We start from the raw sequence: 26,610 nt of genomic DNA on the forward strand, positions 1-26,610 counted from the left end.
TTTCCTCGTAAGACCTTCCCTCCATACCAGGCAACATCCTAGTAAATCTCCTCTGCACCCTTTCCAAAGCTTCCACATCCTTCTTATAATGCAGTGACCAGAACTGTACACAATACTCCAAGTGCGGCTGCACCAGAGTTTTGTACAGCTTCACCATAACCTCTTGGTTCCGGAACTCGATCCCCCTATTACTAAAAGCTAAAACACTGTATGCCTTCTTAACAGCCCTGTCAACCTGGGTGGCAACTTTCAAGGATCTGTGTACATGGACACCGAGATCTCTCTGCTCATCTACACTACTAGGAATCTTACCATAGCCCCGTACTTTGCCTTCCGGTTACTCCTACCAAAGTGCATTACCTCACACTTGTCTGCATTAAACTCCATTTGCCACCTCTCAGCCCAGCTCTGCAGCTTACCTATGTCTCTCTGCAACCTACAGCATCCTTCGTCACTATCCACAACTCCACCGACCTTAGTGTCGTCTGCAAATTTACTAACCCATCCTTCTACGCCCTCATCCAGGTCATTTATAAAAATGACAAACAGCAGTGGACCCAACACCGACCCTTGCGGTACACGACCAGTAACTGGTCTCCAGGATGAACATTTCCCATCAACTACCACCCTCTGCCTTCTTTCAGCAAGCCAATTTCCGATTCAAACTGCTATACCTCCCACAATTCCATTCCTCTGCATTTTGCACAATAGCCTATTGTGGGGAACCTTATCGAACACCTTGCTGAAATCCATATACACCACATCAACCGGTTTACTCTCATCTACCTGTTTGGTCACCTTCTCAAAGAACTCAATAAGGTTTGTGAGGCACGACCTTCCCTTCACAAAACCGTGCTGACTATCCCTAATCAATTTATTCTTTTCTAGATGATTATAAATCCTATCCCTTATAACCTTTTCCAACACTTTACCAACAACTGAGTTAAGGCTCACTGGTCTATAATTACCAGGGTTGTCTCTACTCCCCTTCTTGAACAGGAGAACCACAATTCAGATGAAACGTCTTTACCTGGAGGATGATTAGAATGTGGAACTGGATACCACGTAGATTAGTTGAGGTAAATAGCTTGGATAAATTCAAGGGATAGCTGGACCAGTTCGTAAGAAGAAGAATAGGCTCAGTTGAGCTAAATAGGCTATTTCTGTGTTGTATACTTGCATCTGCGCTGTCAACAGAGTAGCCTTATCTTTTGGAACTTCAAATCTGAATTCTGTTTGTTTTTCTGAAGGTTGTTTTAAGTTGAGATGAGGGAATAGGTGGAGAACACATCAGAACCATGACTGAAACTGTTCGGTCAAGTGCTATATCCTCACTTAGTCTTGTTTGTGACTGACAACAACTTGTGCCAGCAGACTAGGTTCCTCACTTACAACACAGACTGGTGAAACATTCAGTGTGATACTTCTTTTTACTAATTTAGAGGCATCTTTTTGTAACTTGCTTCATTAACTGCAAGTGGTTGCTAGGACCTTCTGGTTAGGTCTGGAAGTACACAAATATATGTGTAATTCATAGGCTGCAAGGATTGTATGTAAGTCTGCACATTGCTATCTATGTTTTCCAAGCACTGTGCACTAATGCATTCAGCTGTAAAATTCAGCATTCCACATGACAAATCATTAATATAAACTCATTAAAATATTATTTAGTTTTAACCTTGAGACAGCAAGTACTGCATATAGAGGCAGCTGGGCCTACTGAAACATTTACCATTAAAGCAGACTTTTACAAAATGATTTGTGATATTTCTGATATTCTGTAATGGGCTATGAAGAAACACAAAATAAACTCATTTGAACTTGAATCAGAGAAAACCTAATCAGTCAAATGCTAGGATTAGCCACTTCACTTCTATGAAATAAAATGATGACACGTTAGCTGTCCATGTGTCTAACTACTCTAGAACTAACATTACTGCCAACTTGGATTTTCATTTGGATTCTTTCCTCAGCACCAAACACCACACCATTAGATATGTCTGCAAGCTACGTTGCACCACTATATATCCAATATTTGGGTAATTTATGCAATTTTAGGGTCAAATGATAACTACATTATTGTATTTCAGCTTTCTGGTTGTCCTTATATTGTCTTTGGAAACAGAATAAGTGCTTAGCTGGACCTACAAATTGAAGAGCAAATTTAGCGATGATTAATACTTAAGAGCATATGATGAAAATGTAATTAGAGTCATAGTCAGAGTATAACTATTCCTTCTTTAAATATGGAATGCCCAGTCTCAGATATGCACTGAAAGTCAGCATAAGACTGGATTTAAAATAAAATTGTTGTTGTACAACGACAAACCCAGGAACAGGGAATGCCATTGTTCCTGTTCTTAGCCTCAGAGGAGTGTTGAATTGATATATTGAGGTTATATGTAACCCTGCTCTCCTGAGAGAAACTGGGTGGCCAGTCTTTGAATTTAGCTGTTGTTCATCATTTACAAGATTTACCAGCAGTGTTTTACAAGAGATAAGATGCCCACCTGGATCAAGTGTGTGTCTTCAAAATTGTTCCTATACATCTTCTTCTCCAGGCTGATATGTTAGACATGCAGTTTTGTTTCTTATTGTAATGGTTTCTTATAGGTGGCAGCTGCTATGAATATGTGTGGTTGGCTGGTGCATGGACAGGATCATACCGAGAAGTATGGTGTCAAAGATCAGATGGAATAAACGTCACAGGTACTGAGTGTTTTTCTTTCCCGAATGCGCTGGAGAGCAGCATTGTCAGTGTTTTACTGGAAGGTTATTATGCAGTGTTCCTGTCTTCTTGTTCACATACAGTTCTTTGCAGACACACAGAAAGATAGAATGAAATGGGTCAAGCTACTTGAGATTGGATTTCAGAGCCATGGAAGGTGTATAGATAATCCGTATCACAATGATAAACAAAATTAAAGAACTTTACTTATGAAAAGAGATTTTAAAAACAGGGAGCTGAATTTTTATGTATGCAGAATGGCTCTGTGCTCTAATCTAAATGGCCCCGGAGTCTAGAATTTGGAACTCTGAGCCTTGATCCCATCTTTCACTGTTTTCACCACAAGGGATTGTGGGCGTAATGTATTTTAGTTATCCACATTTTATTCAGGCAGTTTAAATGTTTGGTTTAGTTCAATCAGTTACCAGCATTTCCAAAACATAGCATGAGGCATTAGAGGCAAAGTCCAAATCCTTCCAAAGTTCTTCAAAGGGTCAGGTACCCTTTTGGAGAGGTCAGACACATTTTTGGGAGGGATTATGTGTCTCTTTAGGAAAAGGCACATACCTATTTGGAACTGTAAGAGTAAAGGTGAACTTCCCTAAAAAGTGGAAATCTACTGAATTTCCAAGCTGTCAAGTCATTTAAACTATTGTTCTATTAATGTTGGAAAAGAAAACAGCTTAATCAAAACAAAAAGCAAGGTTTGCAATTCCAATAGATGTTTGTTGGTATATGCTTGATGGTCCAATTAGTGTTTCTTTGCTGCTTCAGCATTCGATCTCAGTCACAGTGGTGAATGTCTAAGCTCACAACAGTTGACTGCTCCAAGTGGTCATTAGCTGTCTTTAATGTTAGGTTAATAAGTACAAATGTGTGTTTCTATAGGGATTAAGAACTTGAAGAGATTGAACTGTTCTGAATCTGAATTTTTCAATACATTTAATTTTAGGAAATGAAGTAATGTGATTGACATGTAGAACTATATTTCATCTCATCATGGCTGCTGAAGTCTGCCCATGGCAGATACTGGGTGAATTGGCACAGAGGGTGTAAGAGCACAGTGTGCTGGGCGGGGCCATGGGTTGGTACAAGGACCATAAAGGGCCATGGGAATGACAATTAGTCATAGCTTTGCATGAGTTGAATTTGGTTGGAACTATGAGGGATAGGACAAGGGCATAGGTTATTATGGAGTGTATGAGGGGTAAATGGGGGCATGAGTGGCATGAAAGAGACAAGCAGAGTGTGTGTGTGTGTATGCATATGTGCATGTGTGTGTTGTGGTAGCACAGGGTATTTGGAAGATTTGAAGGTTACAGGGCATTTTCTTTTACTCCTTTTACTGTAACTGGGGCAATGTCCCAGAGAATCACGGTGACGTTTTGAACATCCTGCCTCAGCTGTTAGCAACTCCTGCACTGGTTCTGGGCTCAGTGGCCCATACTCCCTAACCAACATTTACCACAACTTCCTCCATCAATATCCTCCCCAAAACAAATTCTGTTTGTTCCAGCAAGTTTCTCCTGAGTCTAGCTGTGGAGTTGGGAAACTTCTGCACCCCAAAATGAAGTGAAAATTCAGCCCTGAGGTTTTTCCACAAGAATGCAGAAGATTAAGATGAGGTCTAATGCAAGTGTTAGGAAATATGTTGGGAATCTTAACAAGGAAAATAAAGCAAGTGCTAAAGATTACATGGTATTTAATACCATGTTAGCAGGGGAGTACTATTTCAATTGATTTGAGTCAGCAATTAGAATTTATATAAATAAAAAATCATCACCAATGTAATAAAGAGAATTCAGTTTCAGTATCAGATGTTTAGATCAATAGATATCCAATGCCTTTGCAAAATCATGGCTGTTGCATCAATACAGAAATGTTTTCTGTAGCCAGCATATTTCAGAATGTAATTTTTTAATAAAGTAAAACTTTCTTACCTATATTCTTACATTACAAACATTAAATTGCTAATGCATTGCGAGGCTTCTTCTCGTTTACTGACAACCTAGAACTTCAACATTTACGAATGCTCATCTCAAGTTAAAGCTGGCAAATAGGATATTTTTCTAATAAGATTCTGAGACTTGGCACCAAATGTTCTTGTCTCAAGCTGTTCTATGCTGTCGCACTATTAACCCTCTATTCGAAAATCAAAATGGCATCCTGATCATTTTCAACTTTTCAAAACATTGTTTTTTTTTTATTTATGCTCATCAACAGCAAATTGTGCCATTTCTCCACAGCTGTTCAGAATTAGTTAGCTACTTGCATAGAGTAATTCACTTGGGACCATTATTGGCAGAAATTAGAGAAACATTTTTAACCAGTAGTCTAGGCTGGGATGAAGAGTGTGCTATGTCACTGACATCCAGTTGTCTAGCTAACATAGATCAGTGGCATAAGGATCTATTAAGAGGTATGCTATAACTGAGTACCCTCTCTGATTATCAAATCGTTTGAGACCACATGTATTTTTGTGATGTTCTTTGTAGCTCATTCAAACATATATCTGTTAGATGTTTTAAAAAATGATGAGAAGATAACAATGCAATGAAATCAAAATTATACAGCAGTTTTAAAATTTGCTGTTACTAAGTATAGCTGCTCATCTTGTAGGTGGCTGTTCTCCAGTGAACCAACCTTATAATGACAGATCATGTAACCCACCATGTACTAAGCCTCATACATACTGCGCTGAGGTAAGTTTATTGACTGCTGACAGCAATATAGAATTCCTGAATTCACTACTTTCTATTATTTTGAATGTTGTAATGTTTCAAGTAACATGTTGAATGAATGAATGACTGTTTAAAATACTTCATTTTTCATATCTAGTCTGCAGTGTGTGTCTGTGAGGAAGGTTACACAGAGGTGGTGACAACTGACAATTTGTTGGACCAGTGCACCATGATCCCAGTCTTGGAGATCCCTTCAGTGGAGGAAAAGAAAGCTGATGTGAAGACAAGCCGAGCCATCAACCCGACGGAAACCTATGACAACGAACAAGGGCATTCAGGACACATGTGGTTCTTACAACCATTTGGAGCAGGTCAGATAAAAAGTCAGGCTCAAAAATCTTTAACAGTCAATCTTTAACTCTTTGATCAATGTATGAGTTTCATATTTTAGCAATTAGCGATGTCAGTTAAATATTAGTACAATTCAGATTTATCCATAAGTAAAATTGTAAAAATGACTCAAGTATTTCTTAGGTGATTCAAAGACTCGGTGGTAAGTAATTTTAAAACATTACACTTTCTATTTAGCCTTTTATTTTCAAAGTGAGACAACAATACAAACGGAATTAGCTGGTAGTAATATTATGGAATTAAAAGACTGTTTGATTTTTGTCCTGTTGGAAATTTTTGAATTTGGAGCATTAATACACTTGATGCTCTTACGACAATAATGCTTACAACTGCATTACCTCATACTGCTACTAATTCGCAAGTGAATATTTTCTCTTTATTGGTTTTTTACTAAACTCTTTGTCTTTGAGATTATTGGCCTGGAATCTGTGGTCACAGTTCTAGTGAAAATGTCAACATTTGCCATCGTTACTCCTTTGAAACTGACGAAAAGCAGAAATAGCAAAGTTGCTTTGTGTGATTCTGTGCTTCTCTGTGAGGGGCACTGTCAAAGTTTTTGAGACAGCAATTAGAAATCACTGAACTGGTGAAAATTTCTGCTTCATGCTGTAAAATCACTGTTCAAAACTCCTGTAAAAGTGGTACCTTGTCAATGATGTGTAATTGGCTTTAACAGTATGTTGTGTCATAAATACTGTTAAGGACCCCTTTAAATCTAGAAACATTATCTTACACTATGTAATGTCAGCATTTGCACAATGATAAAATAATGCATAGTTTTAATATAATTTTATATTTTCTTAGTTTTTTGACATTTTGACTACAATGTGAATGTTCAAATCTTTATTTTTCTCTTTAAAACTTGTAGAAAGTGAAGGATAATCAGTACATTTCACTACTTGGTTAGTTTTTTTGCAAGGATTCATCAAAGAAAAGTATTGCTTTCATTCGTTCATTTTCTGGAAGCCCAGATACCTTCCTGTCTTAAACCCAAGTTCAAATTAACATCAAAAGATGTGAAATCCTTGTAACATAGCTAGATTGTTACAGGCAGATTTCTTTCAGATCAGTAGCATAATGCTGTGGCTTCACTCTGACTGCAAATTGTTGGCCAATATCTATACTTCCCTGCTTGAAATAATTTACTACATATTGTTGGAACTAATGGTTATTTCCAGTATAATTATTCTATAGTGTTAAAATATAGAACTGGCTATGATAGCAATTTACAATATATAGTTGCCAGTGGAAATGAAACCATTGAATAGTGAAAATTGCAACTGCTGGAAATCTGAAATTGAAACATAAAAGCACAATCGATCAGTCAACATATGTAAGGGAAAAGACAAGTTAACTTATCAGCAGTGCATCTTCATTGGTTCTGACAGAGTATGCATCTAAATTAGGTTTGTACAGAAATGACCCAGTCTCGAGAGAGATTTGAAAGGAAGTGACGAGCAGACGTGCAGCTCTAAGTATGAAGACTGCCAACATAAATAAGATCAAAAAAATATAAGTAACGTGATGGGGAAAAGAAGCCTACCTTACATATTTGTTTTTAATGTGCTGGGGTAGAGCATGTTGTAAGATTAACAAGAAGGTGTATGAAAAGAACATTCCTTTTAAATCAGTGATCACTTGCACAGGAAAATAGGCAGCTTTGGCTAAACCACTTTATTATTCACAAGGACAATATTTTGGATATCCAGGATAATCTCCTTCTCGTTAGTTCAGGGTATCAAGCAACAAACTGAACAAATCCGTGCATGTTAACAATAATTGTTTCTATTAAATGCCGTTAGCCTTGAGCTTGATACAACCTGACAGAATCCTGGTAGGAATGCATTAGATGTTATAATGTATTGCTTGGCCGGAAATGTATGTGGCCTTGTGTGGCCACATCTGTGTAGCTATGAATATGCAGGTTTGTGCTGCAGCTACTAACTATGTGACCCCTTCTGGTTTTGTAGCTATCATTGTTATTTAACTATCAAGTTATATCTCAGGTAACTGTCGCGACTACTTGAACTGTTGAATAAACCCCAGAAAGTTGGGCTGAATATAGTGTCTTCCTGACAATGCATGATTCAGTTAAGCTACAAGACATTCTTCTGTTTTCTTCTTCACTAAAACATTGAGGATGAATTCCCACCCTGCCCCGACCCAAGGTGGCAAAAGAGGTAGCAAGAAGGGTAAAAAAATTGGGCAAGTTTTCGCTGCAGGGAAACTCACTCCCTCCTTATCTCTTCACCAGTCCAATGGAGCTTTTCCTTTAGGCATTCACAGCATGAGGGTGCTGCTGGTCAGGCAGCATTTATTGCCCATCTCTAATTACCCAGAGGACAGTTAAGAGTCAACCACATTGCTATGGGTCTAGAGTCATACATAGGCAGTTCCCAAGGATGGCAGTTTCCTTCCCTAAAGGACATTAGTAAATCAGATGGGTTTTTCCAACAATTGACAAGGGATTCGCAATCATCATTAGATTCTTAATTCCAAATGTTCATTGAATTCAAGTTCCACCATCTGCCATGACAGAATTCAAACCCATGTGCCCAGAACATTATCTGGGTCTCTTGATTAACTGTCCAGTGATAAGACCACTAGGCTAATGTGTCCCCATTTATTTGGTGGTATTTGGCGAGACATCTATGGGAGACTTTCTTAACTAACCAGCAATTGAGGCTCTTAAGTGGACAATAAATGGTCACTTCAGACTTCAACCCACCACTTCCTCAATCACCTGTCTTTTTAGGGAACAAAGGAGGTTGGTTTCCTTAGTGTGAAAACAAATTTATGAGGGGCTTGATGGTTCTGATTGCCTAAACCTGGTGGAAGTTGTAGGCATGAATTATGGCAAGGAGTGGTCTTTGAAGTTATTCCCCTGGGCATGACCCTGAATCCCAACTCCGACCCCCACTGACCCCCTTTTCCCTGTGTCGCAAATCCCACAACAGGAAAATAAAAAAGACCTACCTTTGGGCATTCGGTCACCAGAGGATTAGACCTCAACAGACAATCTTTAGGACCCAGACACAGTCAGCCTGTGGTTGGCTGACAGCTTCTGGCAACCAAGCAGGCCAGTGTCACAACATCTAATAGAACAAAATACTCACCAATGCTCAGCCTATCGATCCTTTCTGAGCAGATAGTTTAGCAACAGGTTGCGTTGTATCAGTGACAGGAGCATGGCATGCCTGTCACCACCTAACATGTTCACTCCCACACTTAACAAATGAAAGGGAAAATTTCAGCCTGAGTTAAGGTGAACTGAACCTCCTGGGTGCTTTCCTTCTTTCAGGCCTTTTGGATGTAACTTTTGATGTGAATCCAGGTATTTGATAATGGCAACTTATCCTGTTTACTTGCAGAGTTAGAAACAGTCCTTCCTGTCCATTTGTTCACTCACTGTAACTTCTTTCTTGATGAGGACAGATTGACACCTCACGAACTTTTCCTGCGAGAAATTTTAACTTTGAATGATGGTACAAAAAGGGAAATTTGATATTAATTACACATGACACTGTGCATTACCCCTGATTTTTTTGTCTTTTTAAGTCAGTGGAAACAAAAATGATGTGGTACACACAATATCCAATCATTTTGATATTGGTTAACTTCCCAAAGGTAAAAAATGCTTCATGGTGTGATGTATTTATAATGTGCAAACTGAAAATATCACTGTTTTGATCAGTTACAAGTTAACTGATTTTAATTGGGTAGCACGACATTCATCCTCTCTATCCTGGGCTGAGATCAGATATATTCTTCACTGATGTCAATTGTATGACTCCTCTGGCTTCCTTCCGATTAATGTAACATCCCAGAAAAATTCTGCAGCACCAACATTTTTTTCATTCTCTCATTTCTTTTCCAGTGGGTATCAACTGCTTTCTAGAATATCGCTACGCAGATGTACAAACAATTATTATTAGATCTACGTCTTTCCAGTGAATGTTAGCATACCTTTCAAACATCGTGAGGGCAGGGGAAGGCGTTGTTCATTGCAGCGAAGCCTGATTCAATCATACCCTGAAGTTCAACAGCATGCACTTCAGACAAAGCCCAGTCTGTCCAACCTTACCTTGTAAGATGGTCAGTTCATCCCACCTAGTAGTCTAGGAAATGTTCTCCAAACCACCTTCAAAATATTTATATACTTCCTTAAATAAGGAGACCAAAAACTGCACGTAGTGTTCGTGATGTGGCCTCATCAATGTCCTGTATAACTGAAGAACTTTTCAATAACTACAATTAAAATAATTATACCTTGTGAGTTTTAAAGGCAAAATATTTCAGTTGATTGTTTGTGGGCTTACAGAATCAAGAACTGTTACTGTTCAGGAGGAGGCCATTCAGTTCATCGAGCCTACACCAGCTGCATTACCAAGTTCAATTCTCCCGCCTTTTGTCTGCACAGCAATCCTACCCAATAATCATCCAATACTGTCTTGAATGCCTCAATTAAATATGCCTCCACCACATTTTGAGGTGGTGTATTACATAACTACTCACTGGGTGAAAACATTTCTTCTCCACTCAACCTTCTTCCCTTTGAGGAGATCACAGAATCCCAACGGTGTGGACACAGACCCTCTGACCCAACAAGTACACACTAACCCTTAGAGCATCCCAATCAGACCCATCCCCCTAATCTATACATCCCTGAATACTATGGGCAATTTAGCAAGGCCAATCCACCTAATCTACACATCTTTGGACTGTGGGAGGAAACTGGAACACCCGGAGGAAACCCACACAAACACACAGAAGAACGTGCAAACTCCACACAGATTGAGAGTGGAATTGAACCCATTCCCTGGTGCTGTGAGGCAGCAGTGCTAACCACTGAGCCACCGTGCCACCCAGTCCCCAACTCTTCCATCTATCCTCACAAGTAAAGTTTCTCATTCCTGGAATCATTGTTATGAATCTCTCTGTTTTCAATGAATTCACATTTTTCCTATAATGTGGTGCTGACAACTGTGCACAGTACCCAAGCTGATGTCTAACACGTATTTTGTACAATGTCAATATCACTTCCTTGCTGTTGCACGCAATGCCCTTATTAATAAATCTAGGGATAACATCTGCTTTATTAACTGCTCTCTCTCCTTGTTCTGTCAAGCTTCAATGATCTATGCACATATATGTCCAGGTTCTTCTTCTTTTATATCCCATTTAGAATTGTGCCTCTATTTTATATTTTTTTCAGTGTTGTCTGACTAAAGTACATCACCTCACAATTCTCTGTATTGAACTTCATCTACCACGTATTTACTCATTCCACCAACATGTCAATGTCCTTTTGGAATTCCAAATTGCCCTCCTCACAGTTTATAATTCTTCCAAGAACTGTAGTGTCATCTGCAAACTTTGAAATTGTCTTGTGCACCAAGATCCAGATTATTAATATACATCTGGAAAAGCAAGGGTTTCAATGCTGACCATAGGGGAACTCCATTACAAACATTCCTCCAGCCCAAAAAATATTAATCGATCATTACTGTCTGTCATCCAAATCTTTGAAGAGTTGAGTCCAAGGAAGATTAGAAATATTCTATCTTGTGTGGTCTGTCATTTTTGGTACATATTTCATTACAGAAAATTCATTCCAATACAGAAGACAATGATCTTTAAATGCCAATGCAAGATGGGAATTGTTTGTCAAGTTGATTAAATTCCCTTTGTTTTCCTGTTCCCCTGCCAATAGTCATGACCAATTCTATTTCTATTCTACTTCTATTCTATTCTATTTCATTCTCCTTCTGTTGATCTGAATCAGTCCATTTTCTCAACATGATTGCTTCTGTCTCCTGAAATATCTGGAAGGGTGTTGTGCATCTTTACGACTTTTATATTTCTACGACATGCAAAAGCAAATAATCACCCAGAGAAGCATTTCAGTTGGCCTCCATTGCTCTTAATCCCTGCACTAAATGCAAGGCATTTTGTAAAGAACAAAAATCTATAAATTGGATTTTTATATATCCTGGTTATGGTTTGATAGAAGACACAAAAGTAAGCACATCAATACTGTATACACTGGAAGAAAAATGGCCATGCCAGCATCAAGGAATGATACTACACTGACCTCTGTTGGAAGATGAGTGAAATGCAAATAATTTACTGACAGAATATCCTGCAAATTTAAAATGAAAACTGAAAAATTGGAAATGTTCAGTGATCAGGTAGCATCTAAAAAGAGGGAAAGAAAGTTAATGGGAAGGGTTGTGATTTTTTTTTTTTAAAAAAGATTCTTATTTCTCTGGGTTCAACATTTTTCACCTTCTTGGAGCTACCAGTTTACCTGAGGCTTGGGAAACCCAACTATTCAATATTGAATCTGAAATGGTAATAAAAGTGAGCTGTGCAACATTTTTACACTTCTCATATTCATTCCTAGATTACGGGCATTGCTGGCTGTGCCATTATTTATTGGTCTTCACTAAATGCCCTTGAGAAGGTGGTGGTGACACACTTCTTTAGCTCGTTCAGTTCATTTGTATAGAATTTCCCTCACACCATCCGTGCTGAAGGGAAATGTTCCCAATTTCAGACAGTGGCAGTGGAGGAATGACAGTATAATTCCAAGTCAAGGTGGTATTTATTTGGAGCGTAAATGGCAAAGGGTGGTGTTCCTATGCATGCCTGTTGATTTGTTGCTGTTAAGTTTCTAGATGGTAGAGGTCGCAGATTTATAAGGGGCTGCCAAGGAACCTTGGCGAGTTGATACAGAGTACTTTGCAGATGTAACAGACTGCCACCTCTGTACACCAATGTGAAGGAAATGAACCTTTAAAATGGTGAATGGGTTGCAAACTACTTAGACCTGGATTGTATGAAGCTTCTTGAGAGTTGTTGGAGATGCAATCATCAGGCAACTGGAGAGCGCTCAGTCATACTCCTGACATGTGCTGGAGATGTTGGGCAGGTTTTCGGAATTCAGGAAGTATTTATTTGCCTCAGAAATTTCAGCTTCAAACAAGTCATTTGTAGTCACAGCATTTCTCTGGATGATCTAATGAAATTTCTGTCAATGACAATGCTTTAAGCTATTGATTTTGAGTGTTTCAACAATGATAAAGGCATTAAATGTCAATTTTAAATTATAAGATTTACCTTGACTCCCCACCCTCCAAGAGTTCACTACACACTACATGCCTCCCCCAGAACTTCACCAGTGCTTTTCTGCCTCTGTTAAAACCAGACGTGGATGAGTTGAAGGCAGTTCAGAGTCAACATCCAGATTTTCAAAACTTAGTCCCCCAAGCCGGTCTACATCTTAAGGTTAGAATCCCTGTTTCAGGTTGAATGACCTTTTTTTTCATTTATCTATACTCATTCTACAGAACTGAAACAAGTTAGAGGAGTCATAGGTCTTAATCAAGTAGAGAGGCAGAAAAAAGATGAAATGTCAAAGAACTAAGGGGAAGGTATTTGATAGAGTGGAGGACAGGAGAGATGAATGACTAAAGTGTAAGGATCGGGGCCTTTGTACCTTCTCTGTTTTTGTTTCATTTCTTGGCTGAATATCACTTTTTTCATTGTGTTAGCACTGCTTTTCACCCTGTTGTCATTTATATTTATCTGCCGCCTAGCTTATCACACACATTCCATTTTGTTCTTTCCCTTTTTTACTACTGTTGCACTTTCTTAAGCAGATTTCATCTCCAACCTACTCCATTTCTAATTAAAGCTCACTGAAACGTAAAAATTTATGGCTGTCTCAACGCAGGCTCAGATAGACAGTAACGCTCCTTTTACCTGGGGTCAGTTGGCCCATTTAGTCCATCCTGTCTGAGACTGCGACCTGAAACATCAACTCTATTTCTGTTCCCAACGCTGCTCCGAGATCTGCTGGGCATTTTCTGTTTCATTTCAGATTTCCAGCATCCACAATATTTACTATTGTATCTTGTATAAACTTACTGAGACACAGTAATTTATCATATTGTATAACTTCTAATTTGGCTGACAAATATCATGGAATAAACTGGGCAGCTTCCCCCATTTAAAGACAATATGATATTTTGAAGTGAAAGTACAAGAAGTTATGATTGATGTCATTATGCTTCATGAATCATATAACTTATGTATTCCTATAGGTACTTAAAGGATTCAGGTTCAGTAGGTTTAATGTCACTCGTACTAGAACCACAGTGTGGCGTCTGATGAGATGTGTGGCAAGGCAGACTAGATGAACAAATGGTCCTTTCCTGCCCAACTCATGTACAACTTTGTAATACATTAAGAAGTCAACTGCAAATGACTCAACGTATAGAGTAGATTGTTTCACCAACTATTTGTCCATATCAGTTGCCTCATTAAAATGTTGTAGAAGTATGCCAAATGGGTAGCATTACAGAAACAAGAAAAATGTAACAACATGGCAAAGAATTATACAAATGGTGACATTGTTTCAGAATAAGTCTACTGTTTTGGGTTACTGTCCATATTCAGTTTTAGGTTACATCTGTGTTCATTATTAAGAGTTAACAAGGTATCTTTGCTTTATAGATGGGAAGCTGAAAACTTGGGTTTATGGTGTGGCAGCAGGAGGTTTTGTCTTAATAATCTTCATTGTCTCTATGAGCTATCTAGCCTGGTAAGTTTGTGGTGCTGTCCCATACTGCAGAAATATACAGGCATAGCTGTTACACTTTAGGGCTATAAAAGAGCTGAGTCACAGGACTGCAAACGTGTGCAAACTACTGAACTTCACATTTTATTCAAGGTATTTCAACAAAAATGTTATTGAAAAGCCTTTTTGTCGTGCACAACTTACTTTCAGAATTGTGAATCAACTTTAAACTTCAGCTTAAGAACTAAAGTTTGCAGAGTAAATCTTTCGATAGTCAAAAATATAAACCAATCTTGAAAAAAGTCTCCTATCTGCATACAGTTTATCTTTATGTAGCTATCTATTTTACCCACACAGACCAGCATTATTGACCTACTTCAATGTGTCATGAAACAGAGGGCTACTGCCTAATCCTTGCTAGAAATCAAACATTACATTATGTGACACGTGTCACCCATAAATCCTTGCACTGCTGCAGCGTGTGTGAGCAATTGCTTTTAAATCAAAAACATCCTCAGACAGTAGCCCTAGGGGTTTTTATAAGCATGATGAAAGAAACCTTAAGTTTTCCTTAATGCAAACAGCACTTTGTTAACCTTTCTCCCTTGCATGTGCTAACCACTAATTGGTGTTTTAGATTTCAACTGATATCTGACATTATTGAAGAAATATTTGCAGTATCAATTCAAATTTATCATTGCTTGGCCAGATATCGGTGTTATAGTTCCATACAGCTGACTGTCAGTTCTATTTTTTAAGTTTGCAAGAATTACCTTACTTTGCAAGCTTCACATACTAGTATAGTTTTTCTAAAAATTGGTTAAACGTTTGTGGTAAATGCAGCATAATGGGGAAAAAAATATCTTCATTGCCGGATTCTGAAAAAAAATCAAGTCAGGAATGGTTCTGCTGAAATGAAATTTCTAAATTTTGTGCTGTAAGTAATTTGTCACACTAAGCAAGTCCCTGTTCTTATTAAATAACATTTGGTGTAATGTTACAAAAAAACTTTGTATTTCTTGCACATCTCCAATCATTTGCATGACATGTAAGATTATTGTGTTTGTTACCACTTGACATGAAGTATTCTTTGCAGAATTTGCAGAAGGTAAGATGTTGTTTGAACTTGGAGCTTCCTGTACACTAAATGAACCTGCCTTGGATTCCAACCTCACAATTGGATCCTGTCTGTTTCTGTGTCATATTTCCAGCCTTTAAAACCAGATGCTTTCATCATTTCTTTGAGTAAAGTGACCTCCTTAGTATCATTTGTTTAGCTTAGTATGCTGGATGACTGGTTTGTGACGCCAACAGCACAGATTCACCTCCATCCCAGCTGACCATGAATGACCACTCTGCCACTTTTCAATCCCACCCCTTGCCTGAGCTGTGATGACCCTCAGGTTGAACTCACCACCAGTCATTTCTTGCTAATGAAAGAGAGCAGCTTATGATCCTCTACGACTTTAGCAACTTTCACTTTTCTTTCACTTACTGAAACAGTGGCAATTAAATCAAATGATTATAACAATTAGATACATAGCTGGTACAGTCAATGACATAGCACTGCACACACGTCCAATCAGATGGTTTCACCAGGCTGGTGTTGCTTTTGCATTAATTGGAGTGCTAGGGGAAATCCTGCAGATCTCATTTTGTTCATCCTCCAAGATGAAGAGGTTCATTCTCCCTCATGTTTCCACTGGGTACCTGAATGGTTGGGTGGATCTGCTGTGTATGGAACAAGATACCACAGATGATTTGAGTTCTTGTCATCACATTACCTCTCTGCCTTTGCTATGTACTTGCTTTTAGAGGATACCATATCATTTCTTACTTAGCTGAGCCACATGCAGAAATGCTGGATGCGTTTCACCCAAGACTTGAAGTAGATATCAAAATTCCTAAGAGAAGCCTTCACAGTGTCTCTGTAGTGCTTCTGTTGTCTGGCCTGAGCTCACCCCAGGCTGAAACTCCCCATTGAAGACACTGTCTTTTCACTGAGTTCCAGGAATTCTGGTTACATCGGTCGATGATACTAACATTGGTCACCGCTGAGCTGCAAGTTAAGGCATCTCAATGATCAATGTGCTTTCAAGGAGTGGTAGGCGATGTTGGGAGAAGGCATAGCCTATCATCCAGGCAGGCCCAGTAATGGTTCTGGGTGAGTTGTGGTTATGATGTACAGGCAATTTTGTCACCACTGGGACTGTTATGGGCACTGGGGGCTGTCATGTGGGCCATACCAAAATGTCTAAAGACGTAGATGGCTCAATGGGGCCTCTGGTGGGTAGCCAATTTGCCAACTCTCCTGCCAATGGCAGAAGGAACATATCAGTCATGTCCCAATCCCCTCCTATCCTATTTTGCCAACCTGCCACCTCCCACCTCCTTGCCAAGGGTGGGTAAAATTCCTACCCAAATGTGCTGTACAGCTTTTGACAGTTCTATTTAACTTATACCCTCCCCTTCCTAAAGATACTGACTCTTTCTATGATACATAGTTTCACAGGAAAAGATCCCAATCAGGTGTCCTAGCCAAGTGATGGCTTTCCAATTGTGAATTTGGAGTAAAAGATTTCAGAGTATTTAATAATGAGCCACCCCTTGCTAGCCAGATCCAGTCTTCATCCCAGCAGAAGTCATTGTTTATGATTCTGATGTTGAAAGCTTGACAATATCTCCACCCCTAACTCATAATACTGTTTACAGTAGCTCTGAATGTGATTTACAGTATCTTGAAATGTGATTGGCTTGCTTCGGAAGTAAACCTAAACTATTCTTCTGTGCATATTGCTATAACATTGTTACATCATATAAGGGATGATTGAATGCTAATTGTAACTTGAGTATTTATCCTATCTTATTTGTAGCAAAAAACCCAAGAAACCGCAGAGAAAGCAAAACAATAAGCTGAAACCTTTGACCCTGGCATATGATGGAGATGCTGACATGTAATTTCCCTTGTTGCTTGAAGATCTTTCCCAGTCTTTCTTCATTAGTGTAAGGTATAATGTGCAGCATGTATGTCTGGTCTACAGTCTTGTAGGGAATTCTGGAACAGTTTGTCAGTTTCTGGAGCACTGTGACATTTTTACAGGAACATGGATGACAAAATGTACCACAAGATGACACATTCATTATAATACAGGCTTCAAATGATAAAACTGCCTATTGTTAACAAGTTGAAATATTGCTAAAGAACTTATCTGCAATGCACCAAAGCAAATTATTTATTTGAAAAGGATATTAAGATACAAGTGAAAGGGAAAGCTGAACATTGAATTGCTTTTTGTCTAATGATTTTATATCAAATGCAGTATGATGTTTCAGTGTGAGAAAGTTATCCAGCTATAACAAGAGTCAACTGAAAAACTGACAACTGCTCACAGACCTAAGGCACACTTGCCAGAAAGAACAGATCTAATGGAATGAGAACTTTAACTGTGAACCCAAGACCAGAGTTTTTCAAACTGATGATTTTCCAATGTTACTACAAAAAGGATCCAAACATTATACTTCTATCAATGTGAAGGCAACAATTTATGCAGCAACCCTGACTAATATACATACGCTTGGTGGCAAGTTAATGGTAAGAGCAAGAAGGACAGCCAAATAGCTAGAGTTTCTCAAACAGCATGATGCTCAAAAAGTGCAAACTATGATATTAAGAAATACAATGAAAAGTATTCAACTGGGAAATTGAAGTCTTAAGTATTAACAGCTTAAATATTGTTCTCGTTAACTTTCCATGCTTTGTGTCTGAAACTGTCTATGTATTTCCAACAAATTAGCCAATTACTCCAGTATATACTGCTGCTGAAAATGGCCATACCTAAATAGTAATGTTTCAAACTATGATATTATTTAATCCAACAAATGAAATGGTCTCTTAAATGGCCTGTACAACATGGTCAGCAACACTTCTTAAATGTGAGACACTTCTTTGCACTATATTAGTGCTGCATGATATGCACTCAACTTGTCATCACTTTAGAAATAGCATCTTTCTAGCAAAAGTGTCTCTCCTCAGTAAAATAAAATAGATAGTTTGAAAAGGAGCAAACTAATCTTGTTTACTCATGGATTGCAACAGTTCTGCACTGTGGCAAAATGAAATCAGAGTATTTCAGTTAGTGTATGTACAGACATGTGTGTGTCTATAGTCACTGCAGCTATTTTGTAAAGTGTATTATCTGTGGTCAGTATAGTTGCAGTATTTATAGGCATCTAGTTGAATTTTATGAAAAAATGTATTTGTTCTGATCTTATGTGCTTACGTTGTGCAAACATTTCACTAGCTGTTTTGCTAGTTCAATCTTTTATACTGTTTTTCTGTTGCTCCTTTTAAAGGGGTGATACTTTTTGGCTACTTTGTTAATCATTACCAAAACATGAAAAAGAATAGAAATTGCAGTTAGCAGACAAAAAGGCAGAAATCCCAATCAATTCTAATTAAAACAGCTAACTTGCAAAAAAATCAATGTTGCCACACAGTTCATTTCATCCAAACAAAATTATTTGTGAAAATTCTGAGATTTATGGGAATAAATATCCATTTATAATGCTAAATATATTAATGCTACTTTGCGAGTGCTTTATAAGCTCTTCATGGAAAATGAGTTCATTCTATTATTCTGATACAAAGTATTCAGGAGTGACTTGTCCAAAAGAATTATGATAAATCTAAGAATCAGAGCATATTAAACATACTAATCATCATTCATCTACATAACAGAACATTTTATTTTCCTCTAAAAATACTGTTACGTCAACATTAACTCTTCCAGGAAATCTTCGACATTTGAAGGGAACAAAATTAATTCTTTTGGTTCACTGTAATAAGAATATACTTTTCCAATGAGACCCTTACATGAATTGCTGAGACAAAGTAACTGTTACCTACTGGATCATGATAAATGGCGTGTCCAAGGAAACAGAATAATTTTTTTACAATCTGAATTTCCATTAAGATGTTGGGAGTTATATTTCTGATACTAAACTTAAAAACAAATTGTACAAATGGTTAATGTGCTGACACCTGTCACTTTGCTGAAACAAATTGTCAGTGAAGAGTTGGCACCACACATGAAATTAACTCAATACAGTCTCTCCCAGTAGGTTGCTTGCATGCTTATTGAATGAAAGTGACATCTGCAAAAAGAAAGTGTTTCTCTTTCATTCCAATGTTTTACTGTTAATTTGTAGATATTGTCTTTTTTTAATTTTTAAATTATGTATATTTTCTTTTTTAATTAAAACAATGTTTATGTACAACCTCCAAAATTTTATGGGGGTAAATGAATCCAAATTTTATTGAGTAATGATTATATTTAAGATGAAAGATGTGGCACGTGCTTTAGAGCAGGTTACTGTTTGATAACATTTATTCAACCTGAAGCATTAAATAAAACAAATTGTCAACAGTTGAATTATTTATTTTCATTAATTTTAGCTCAGCAGAACCCAGATATTCAACAGCTTTGTAGCTAAATTCAAGTGAATTAGCATCTTTGCTACAGATCCCTATTCTCCATATCACAGTTTCACGCTGCTACTTGGTCAGAAATGCCAGCGGATGTTGCAGGTTCTAGATCCTGCCACCAGATAGACGGGGATTCCATTTTTCTGTGGTCTCGCCAATATGCCACTTCCCACTGCCTCTGGCTCAGCCATTTCTGCACTATGTAAGTTTCCACAATGGAATAGATCACAGTCCAGCTCCTCAGCTTCTGCCCTGGGTAGGGGAATGAAGCAAGGCAGTGGCTGGAGGAGCAGTTGTTCAGGAACACTGCTGGACTGCCTGCATACATGGAGAAGTGGGATTGAGTGGAGTGAGACTAAACTCTTGATTGTGTTAGAGTGGGATGGGAAGTTCTTAGAGATGAGAAAGCAGCACCAGGGAATCTTAGATGGGGCATAATATATTAATATGCAAGAAGATTGGTGAATGGACAGGAAGGAAGGACAATGAGCCATTTTAAAGTTGTTATCTCACAAGGATTAGTTGTGTGGTTTCAGTTATTTGATATATTAGTAAATTACTTAAGAATAAAGGAGAGGTAATGGGTTCAAACAGCAATAATCACCAACTGCCATATCTTAAGTGGTAGTCGAGGGTCAGTTGGCATCACTCCATCTGCAACCAATCTGAGCATGTGTGACCCTGTACTCTCAAAAGAGACTGAATCTATGGGTGATGTTACTTCAGTCAAAATTCTGTGTTTCACATGCTCCCCTCCTCACAGGCTGTTCGTGTTTTTGCTACAGTTAGATTTAAGTAGTGGACCTATGATTATCATGAGAGAATAAGTATTAGGAAAACTAATTTTGCTAAAGTCTGATGGCACCCAGGACCTGAAGGCTTGTGCCCAACTGACTTAAAAGAAGTAGTTACTTAAAAAGCAGAAACATTGATTGTAATTTCCCAAAATTCTAGAAATGCCCCAGTAGGAAAGCCACAAATGTAACATTCTTATTATTTTTGGAGCATTGAGGGAATCATAATGCAATCAAGCCAAGTCACCTTGGTTTTGTGAACGGGAAATCATGTTTGATAAATTTGTAAGAGTTATTTGAGGATGTAACATCCTCAATGGACCCTGGTACCTTCCCAACACACATCAGGCTAAAACCATCACACAACTGTTCATTGACTCTGTGATTTAATCTGTGTCTGTATCCATGTGACATCATCACAGTGGGAGCTACAAATCACAAGCTTCTAAATATCAAGAGATAGTAGGAATTGCAGATCTTGGAGAATCTGAGATAACAAGGTGTAGAGCTGGATGAATACAGTAGGCCAAGCAGCATCAGGAGCAGGAAGGCTGACGTTTTGGGTCTAGATCCTTTTCTGAAGAAGGGTCTAGATCTGAAACGTCAGCTTTCCTGCTCCTCTGATGCTTCATGGCCTATTGTGTTCATCCAGCTCGACACCTTGTTATCTCATCCAAATATCAACCCTTTCAGACACAGATACAAATCTTTCCCACAACCCAAGACTTTGTCCAATTATTATATCGTTTGGAGGTACATTAATCTTACATATTTATAATCTACCGCCACCCGAAATGTGAGACCTATGTTGTGCATGGTGCTTAGTGAATGAGCTGAGAGAACTGTGAGAGCAGAGGAGGAGAAAACTATTTCATCCACAAGTCTTTTAAGTTAAAAACACCTACCTTTGTATTAGAGATAGTAGGAACTGCAGATGCTGGAGAATCTGAGATAACAAGGTGTAGAGCTGGATGAACACAGCAGGCCAAGCAGCATCAGGGGAGCAGGAAAGCTGACGTTTTGGGCCTAGACCCTTCTTCAGAAATCTTCTGCACCTTGTTACCCTTGAATTAGGTTTTATTTAAGGCAAGATTCATACCCACAGGATCAGGAGGTCAGTGCACACTGGCTATTATTTTAAAAAGTGAGAATTAAGGGGCCCTCAGAGCTGTTAGCATTTGATCCATGGCCCACGTCTGCCTTTGCTGCAACAGAGCTTGTGACCCCAAACATTTAGCTGCTGACCTGCTGGGGTCATGAGCCACTATTTAGCAATTTCTGGAATTTTGGAAGATTATAAGCTATGTATCTATCTGTGCTATGACTTATTTTAAGACCCCAGGATGGAGGCCAGCTGTTCCTGGGGACTTGTCGGCTTTTAGGTCAAATAGTTTCCCACCACCTTTTTCCTCATTTGTTTAAAAGAATTCATCCCTGACTATCACTTCTTGATTTTCAATTATCTTTGGGAAGTTTTTGAAATAATCTGCAATGAAGAAAGACCACAAAACACCTGTTAAAAGCCTCTGCCAATTCTTAGTTTTCTATTGTCAATTTCTCTGAATCTTGAGAGGACTGACACTCACTTTTAGTGGAAAAGCTCAGCAGATCTGGTTGCATCTTTGGAGAGAAATCAGAGTTAATGTTTTGGGCCCAGTGACTCTTCCTCAGAACTGATAGTAGCTGGGAAAATGTTGGCTTTTATGCAGAAGACAGGATGGAGAGAGGGGGGTAAGAAGTAAATGATAGGCTGAGATCAAGCCCAAAGGGAGAGAAGGATACTTGGACAGGCAAAGGAATGGATAATGGTTAGGCAAGGGGGATGAATAGCTATTTAACGGAGATTGTTAGTTGGTAACAGTCCCCGTTCTGACTGGGAAGATGATAGCCTTCTGGACTCCATAGCAAGTTGAACAAATTTAGAGCTTGAGCTTCTCCCATGTGCTTACCTCAACACCCACATACCAGGCCTTGTTATCACTTAGTCTGCTGTTGCACACAACCATTTGTTGGTCAAACCCATTGTTGGCCATTAAACATCACCAATAACAGTTATTTACCCTCCAGGCCAAATCATCATCCACTCCTTTGTCTGTCTAACTGTTCTTCTCTCTTTTTGGACTCTATCTCCATCTAGCATTCACTCCCTAGCCCCTCTCCCCCACCCTATCCTCTGCATAAAAACCAGCCTTTTTCTAGCTACCGTCATTTCTGAGGAAAGGTCCCCGGCCCTGCTAAGCTTTTCCCACAAATTGTGTTTCTGATATCCAGTATTCACTGTTCTTTCAGTTTTTACTCACTTTTTAGTGCTGTTTTCTAGTACACATCCTTGTAAAAAAATTCATACTATTCATTTCTATGTTACAAATTAGCCTATTCACTATCTAATCAAACCATTTACTGACTTGCCATTAATTGTTGCTGATTTGCACAATATTTCTTTAAATTCTAATACCATACTAACAGCCTTCTTTCACAATGGGTGATGCATCCTTTTCTAAGACCTTTGTTTTGTCACTGGAATAAATCTTTGCTGAGGATTATTAAGTATTTCATTTAAAATAATCCCAGTGCAACTTTACTGAGCTAACTTTTAATCTAGTTTCCCAGGTCTGCCTTCATTCTCTCACTGTTGCCCTTATTAAGATGCAAAATACTAGTCATAGAGCCACATTCTCTCTTTCAAACTGAACATGGAAGTCTAGCATGTTGTGATCACTGTTACCAAGAGGCTCCTTTATCATGAGGCCTCTGATTAATACTACCTCACTGCATAAGTGTAAGATGATTGAAAGAGTATGAGGGACTATTGGAGATGGTACAGGGCTTTAGTCGCATGTATAATGCATGGAGAATGTACGGAGGTGAAGGGAGTGGACTGGAGGAATATTTAACATTTTACTCTTATACTTCAAGATTTAGGCACAGTACTGCAACCCAAAGACAAGTTCTCAATGCAGCCCAGTCTGAACCCAATAGAGCCCTCACCTCATCCTGGTTCTCCCAGTCTGAATTCCAATTCCACATGCCCACAAATGGGGAAGTAAGCAGGGTTCACAGAGCTAGGAATTCTCCCATCTCTACATAACTGACCTGGGAACATAAATTGAGGCCGATGTGTCCCTTTATGAGGGCATTCAGATCTAGATGTTGCAAAGTAACTACTTTCCCATTAAATACAGAAAATTGTAACAGTAATTTCTTCTCTCAGATGACCATTAATCCCTGAAATTGTCTTTCCCATTGGTCTGTGGAATCTGCTTTATTGAAAATATTTAGGGTTGAGTTACACAAATATTTAATCTGGAAGGAAGTAAATGGTTAAGAAAGTGGTGTTAAGAATACAGTCAGGTCAGCCGTGATATTACTGAATGGCAAAGCAGACTGGAATGGGCAAATAGCCATATCCTGCTCCTATTACTTATGTGAACAAAGTCTGTAACAGGAATGAAGTACCAGTGGCACTTAGGTGTTCAGTGAGTGCTTGAATATTGGTGATTGTTGAGTGCTTTGAAGGGGTGGAGTGTGATCAAGTGTCAGTTATGGTAGGGCATGCATTTAGGTGACAAGAGGATTAGAAAATCATGATTTGGGTAAGATATTTAGTGTCATGGATTGGGTGTTGGAGGTATAGAGGCTGTCAGATCTGGTCAGTTGGGTATGTGATGGATCTTGTGAGTAACTGGGGAGTAAGTGTTAGTGATTAGCGTGTCACTTTCCTAGTTGGGCAGTTTGTGTTTCCAGGCTAGTTTCTGAGGGAAGTCAATGACAATCATCCAGCACCTCCTTAACTGTAGTATAAAATAAATTGTGTTTTGCTTAAACTTAGCAGTTTGACCAATTGAACTGCATCTGGAATGCAAGCCTTACAATTACCTTTAAAATAAGAAGAAGTTAGAGTCTAGACTATCTTCTTAATATATTTTGAGGGAGTTTGGCCTGGTCCACAACAAAAATGGATGACTTTCTCAGAGGGTTCCAGAAGCTGTATAATTGCCCATCAGACGTTTCAGAAGTTTGAACTTCCTGGGCAATTATCACAAAGTCTTATTAACATAGCACGTTTGAGGACTCTGGGACTATACCCATTGGAGTTTAGAAGGATGAGGGGGATCAAATTGAAACTTACAGAATACTGAATGGCCTGGACAGAGTGGATGTTGGGAAGATGCTTCCATTGGCAGGAGAGACTCGGACCCAAAGGCACAGCCTTAGACTAAAGGGAAGACCTTTAAGAACGGAGATAAGGAGAAACTTCTTCAGCCAGAGAGTAGTGAATCTGTGGAGTTCACTGCCACAGCAGGTTGTGGAGGTCAGGTCATTGAGTACATTTAAGACTGAGATAGATAGGTTCTTGATTATCAAGGGGATCAAGGGTTACAGGGAGAAAGCAGGAGAATGGGGTTGAGAATCTTATCAGCCATGATTGAATGATGGTATAGACTTGATGGGCCAAATGGCCTAATTTCTGCTCCTATGCCTTATGGTCTTATGGTCTTAAAGTCAGTGAGTTGAACATTATTTATGTAGTTGGGGGTGCTACCCCTTTTTGAGAGCTGGTCAGATGACCCAACGAAGCAGAGCTTTGGCCCAGTCTAGAAATCACTGCAAAGGTGTGAACATCATTGATAATGTATGCCTGTTCAAATTGACCATTTGTCTCCCCTGCGGATAATTCCTGGCTCCAACGCAAGCACCAGCAAACACTGAGTCTTCTCAGAGATTCTGCTATGCATCTTTCAGGGTACGCCTGTCTTCAACTATAATCTGGGCTACTCCTGAAAGAGTAGCAGTCAAATAAGGAAATCAGGGGTTAAGGGATTACCTCAGTGGATCAGATTCTCTCAATGTCCACCTGATGACATGGTTGAAGTGCATTAAATCCCCTTTATCCAAGTACAAGACTGTTAAAAATGCCAATAAGTTTGCTATGTCAGTTATAGGACAACCCCAGTACAAATTTAGATCTAAAGGTATGCTGCAAATTCTTTATAATTATATGAGATTTGCCTGGCCTAATCAGCAGTGCTTTGAGGAAAATTGCACAAAAATGACCACAAAGCCATTCAGAATGATATCTTTATGAAACTAAGAGTCGGAGCACTTCTGCTGGATCCTCAAAAAGTGTAACAGGTCTAAGTTGGCCGAGGTTCACCTCATCTTTTCTACGTCAACTCCAACTGTACCTCTGAACAGCCTTAGTCTTAAAATTAGCTGGAATTTATCAGGTTGGCAGTGTGATGTCTAGGCTCGCTTCATTCATTGCAATCAGACTCTTGGCACAATTGCACCATCATCTGGTGGCCACTTCTCTCTCACACTGCATACCTCTACAAAGTATTACCAAACCAACTTTATTCTTCTTCCGATGTTTAGATCACATTGTTAATGCCCATACTATTATTAGTGTTTAAATAATTTATGGCAAGGAAGGAAGAGGTACAGTGTGATTACAAATGATGAATGATTTGTGCCATGCTACCAGAAGCCATATGAAACTGGGCAAACACTAAGCCTTATTCAAGAAATTGCAGCACTGAATTGTTAAAATATATCAGAACTCACTATAAAATGTTAAGGCTACTTTTTTGTGACATAAAATCACCTTTCATAATAAGATTCGTGTTGCCAATTTGGCTTAACCTCACCAAAAAGAGAAGAATATAAACTATGGTTTCTCATTCCTATAGGTAATACATTATTCCTAGAGACTTTTAAATGCGTAATTTTAATTCTTATTTTTCCCTTGCTTTTCTTTATTGATTAGATACTTCAATATTTGCTGCAGAGACAGTAAATAGTCTATTTTCTACTCTGACTGTAACAACTTGCCAGATAGGGAACACTCTCCCACTTCCCTCACTCTAATACTGCACATCAATTCCAGCAAACTATGACAGGTGTCAAGATATTGTACAGAACAGATG

The 26,610-nt window shown here is 38.7% G+C and overlaps 1 protein-coding gene across 1 annotated transcript in view; it reads left to right on the forward strand.

Annotated features, from left to right (window-relative positions):
- The window catches only part of LOC125464190 (thrombospondin type-1 domain-containing protein 7A-like), a 561,444-nt gene extending 541,384 nt beyond the window's left edge, over nucleotides 1–20,060 (forward strand). The window contains exons 27-31 of the mRNA XM_059654908.1: nucleotides 2,614–2,709; nucleotides 5,348–5,430; nucleotides 5,567–5,780; nucleotides 14,341–14,428; nucleotides 17,278–20,060. Of these exons, the coding sequence (XP_059510891.1) occupies nucleotides 2,614–2,709; nucleotides 5,348–5,430; nucleotides 5,567–5,780; nucleotides 14,341–14,428; nucleotides 17,278–17,362 (566 nt within the window). The 3' untranslated portion in view covers nucleotides 17,363–20,060. The remainder of the gene's footprint in view (nucleotides 1–2,613; nucleotides 2,710–5,347; nucleotides 5,431–5,566; nucleotides 5,781–14,340; nucleotides 14,429–17,277) is intronic.
- The last annotated feature ends 6,550 nt before the right edge of the window (nucleotides 20,061–26,610 follow it).

The sequence above is a fragment of the Stegostoma tigrinum genome, chromosome 2 (genome assembly GCF_030684315.1).
Source record: "Stegostoma tigrinum isolate sSteTig4 chromosome 2, sSteTig4.hap1, whole genome shotgun sequence".
Classification (NCBI taxonomy): Eukaryota; Metazoa; Chordata; class Chondrichthyes; order Orectolobiformes; family Stegostomatidae; genus Stegostoma; species Stegostoma tigrinum.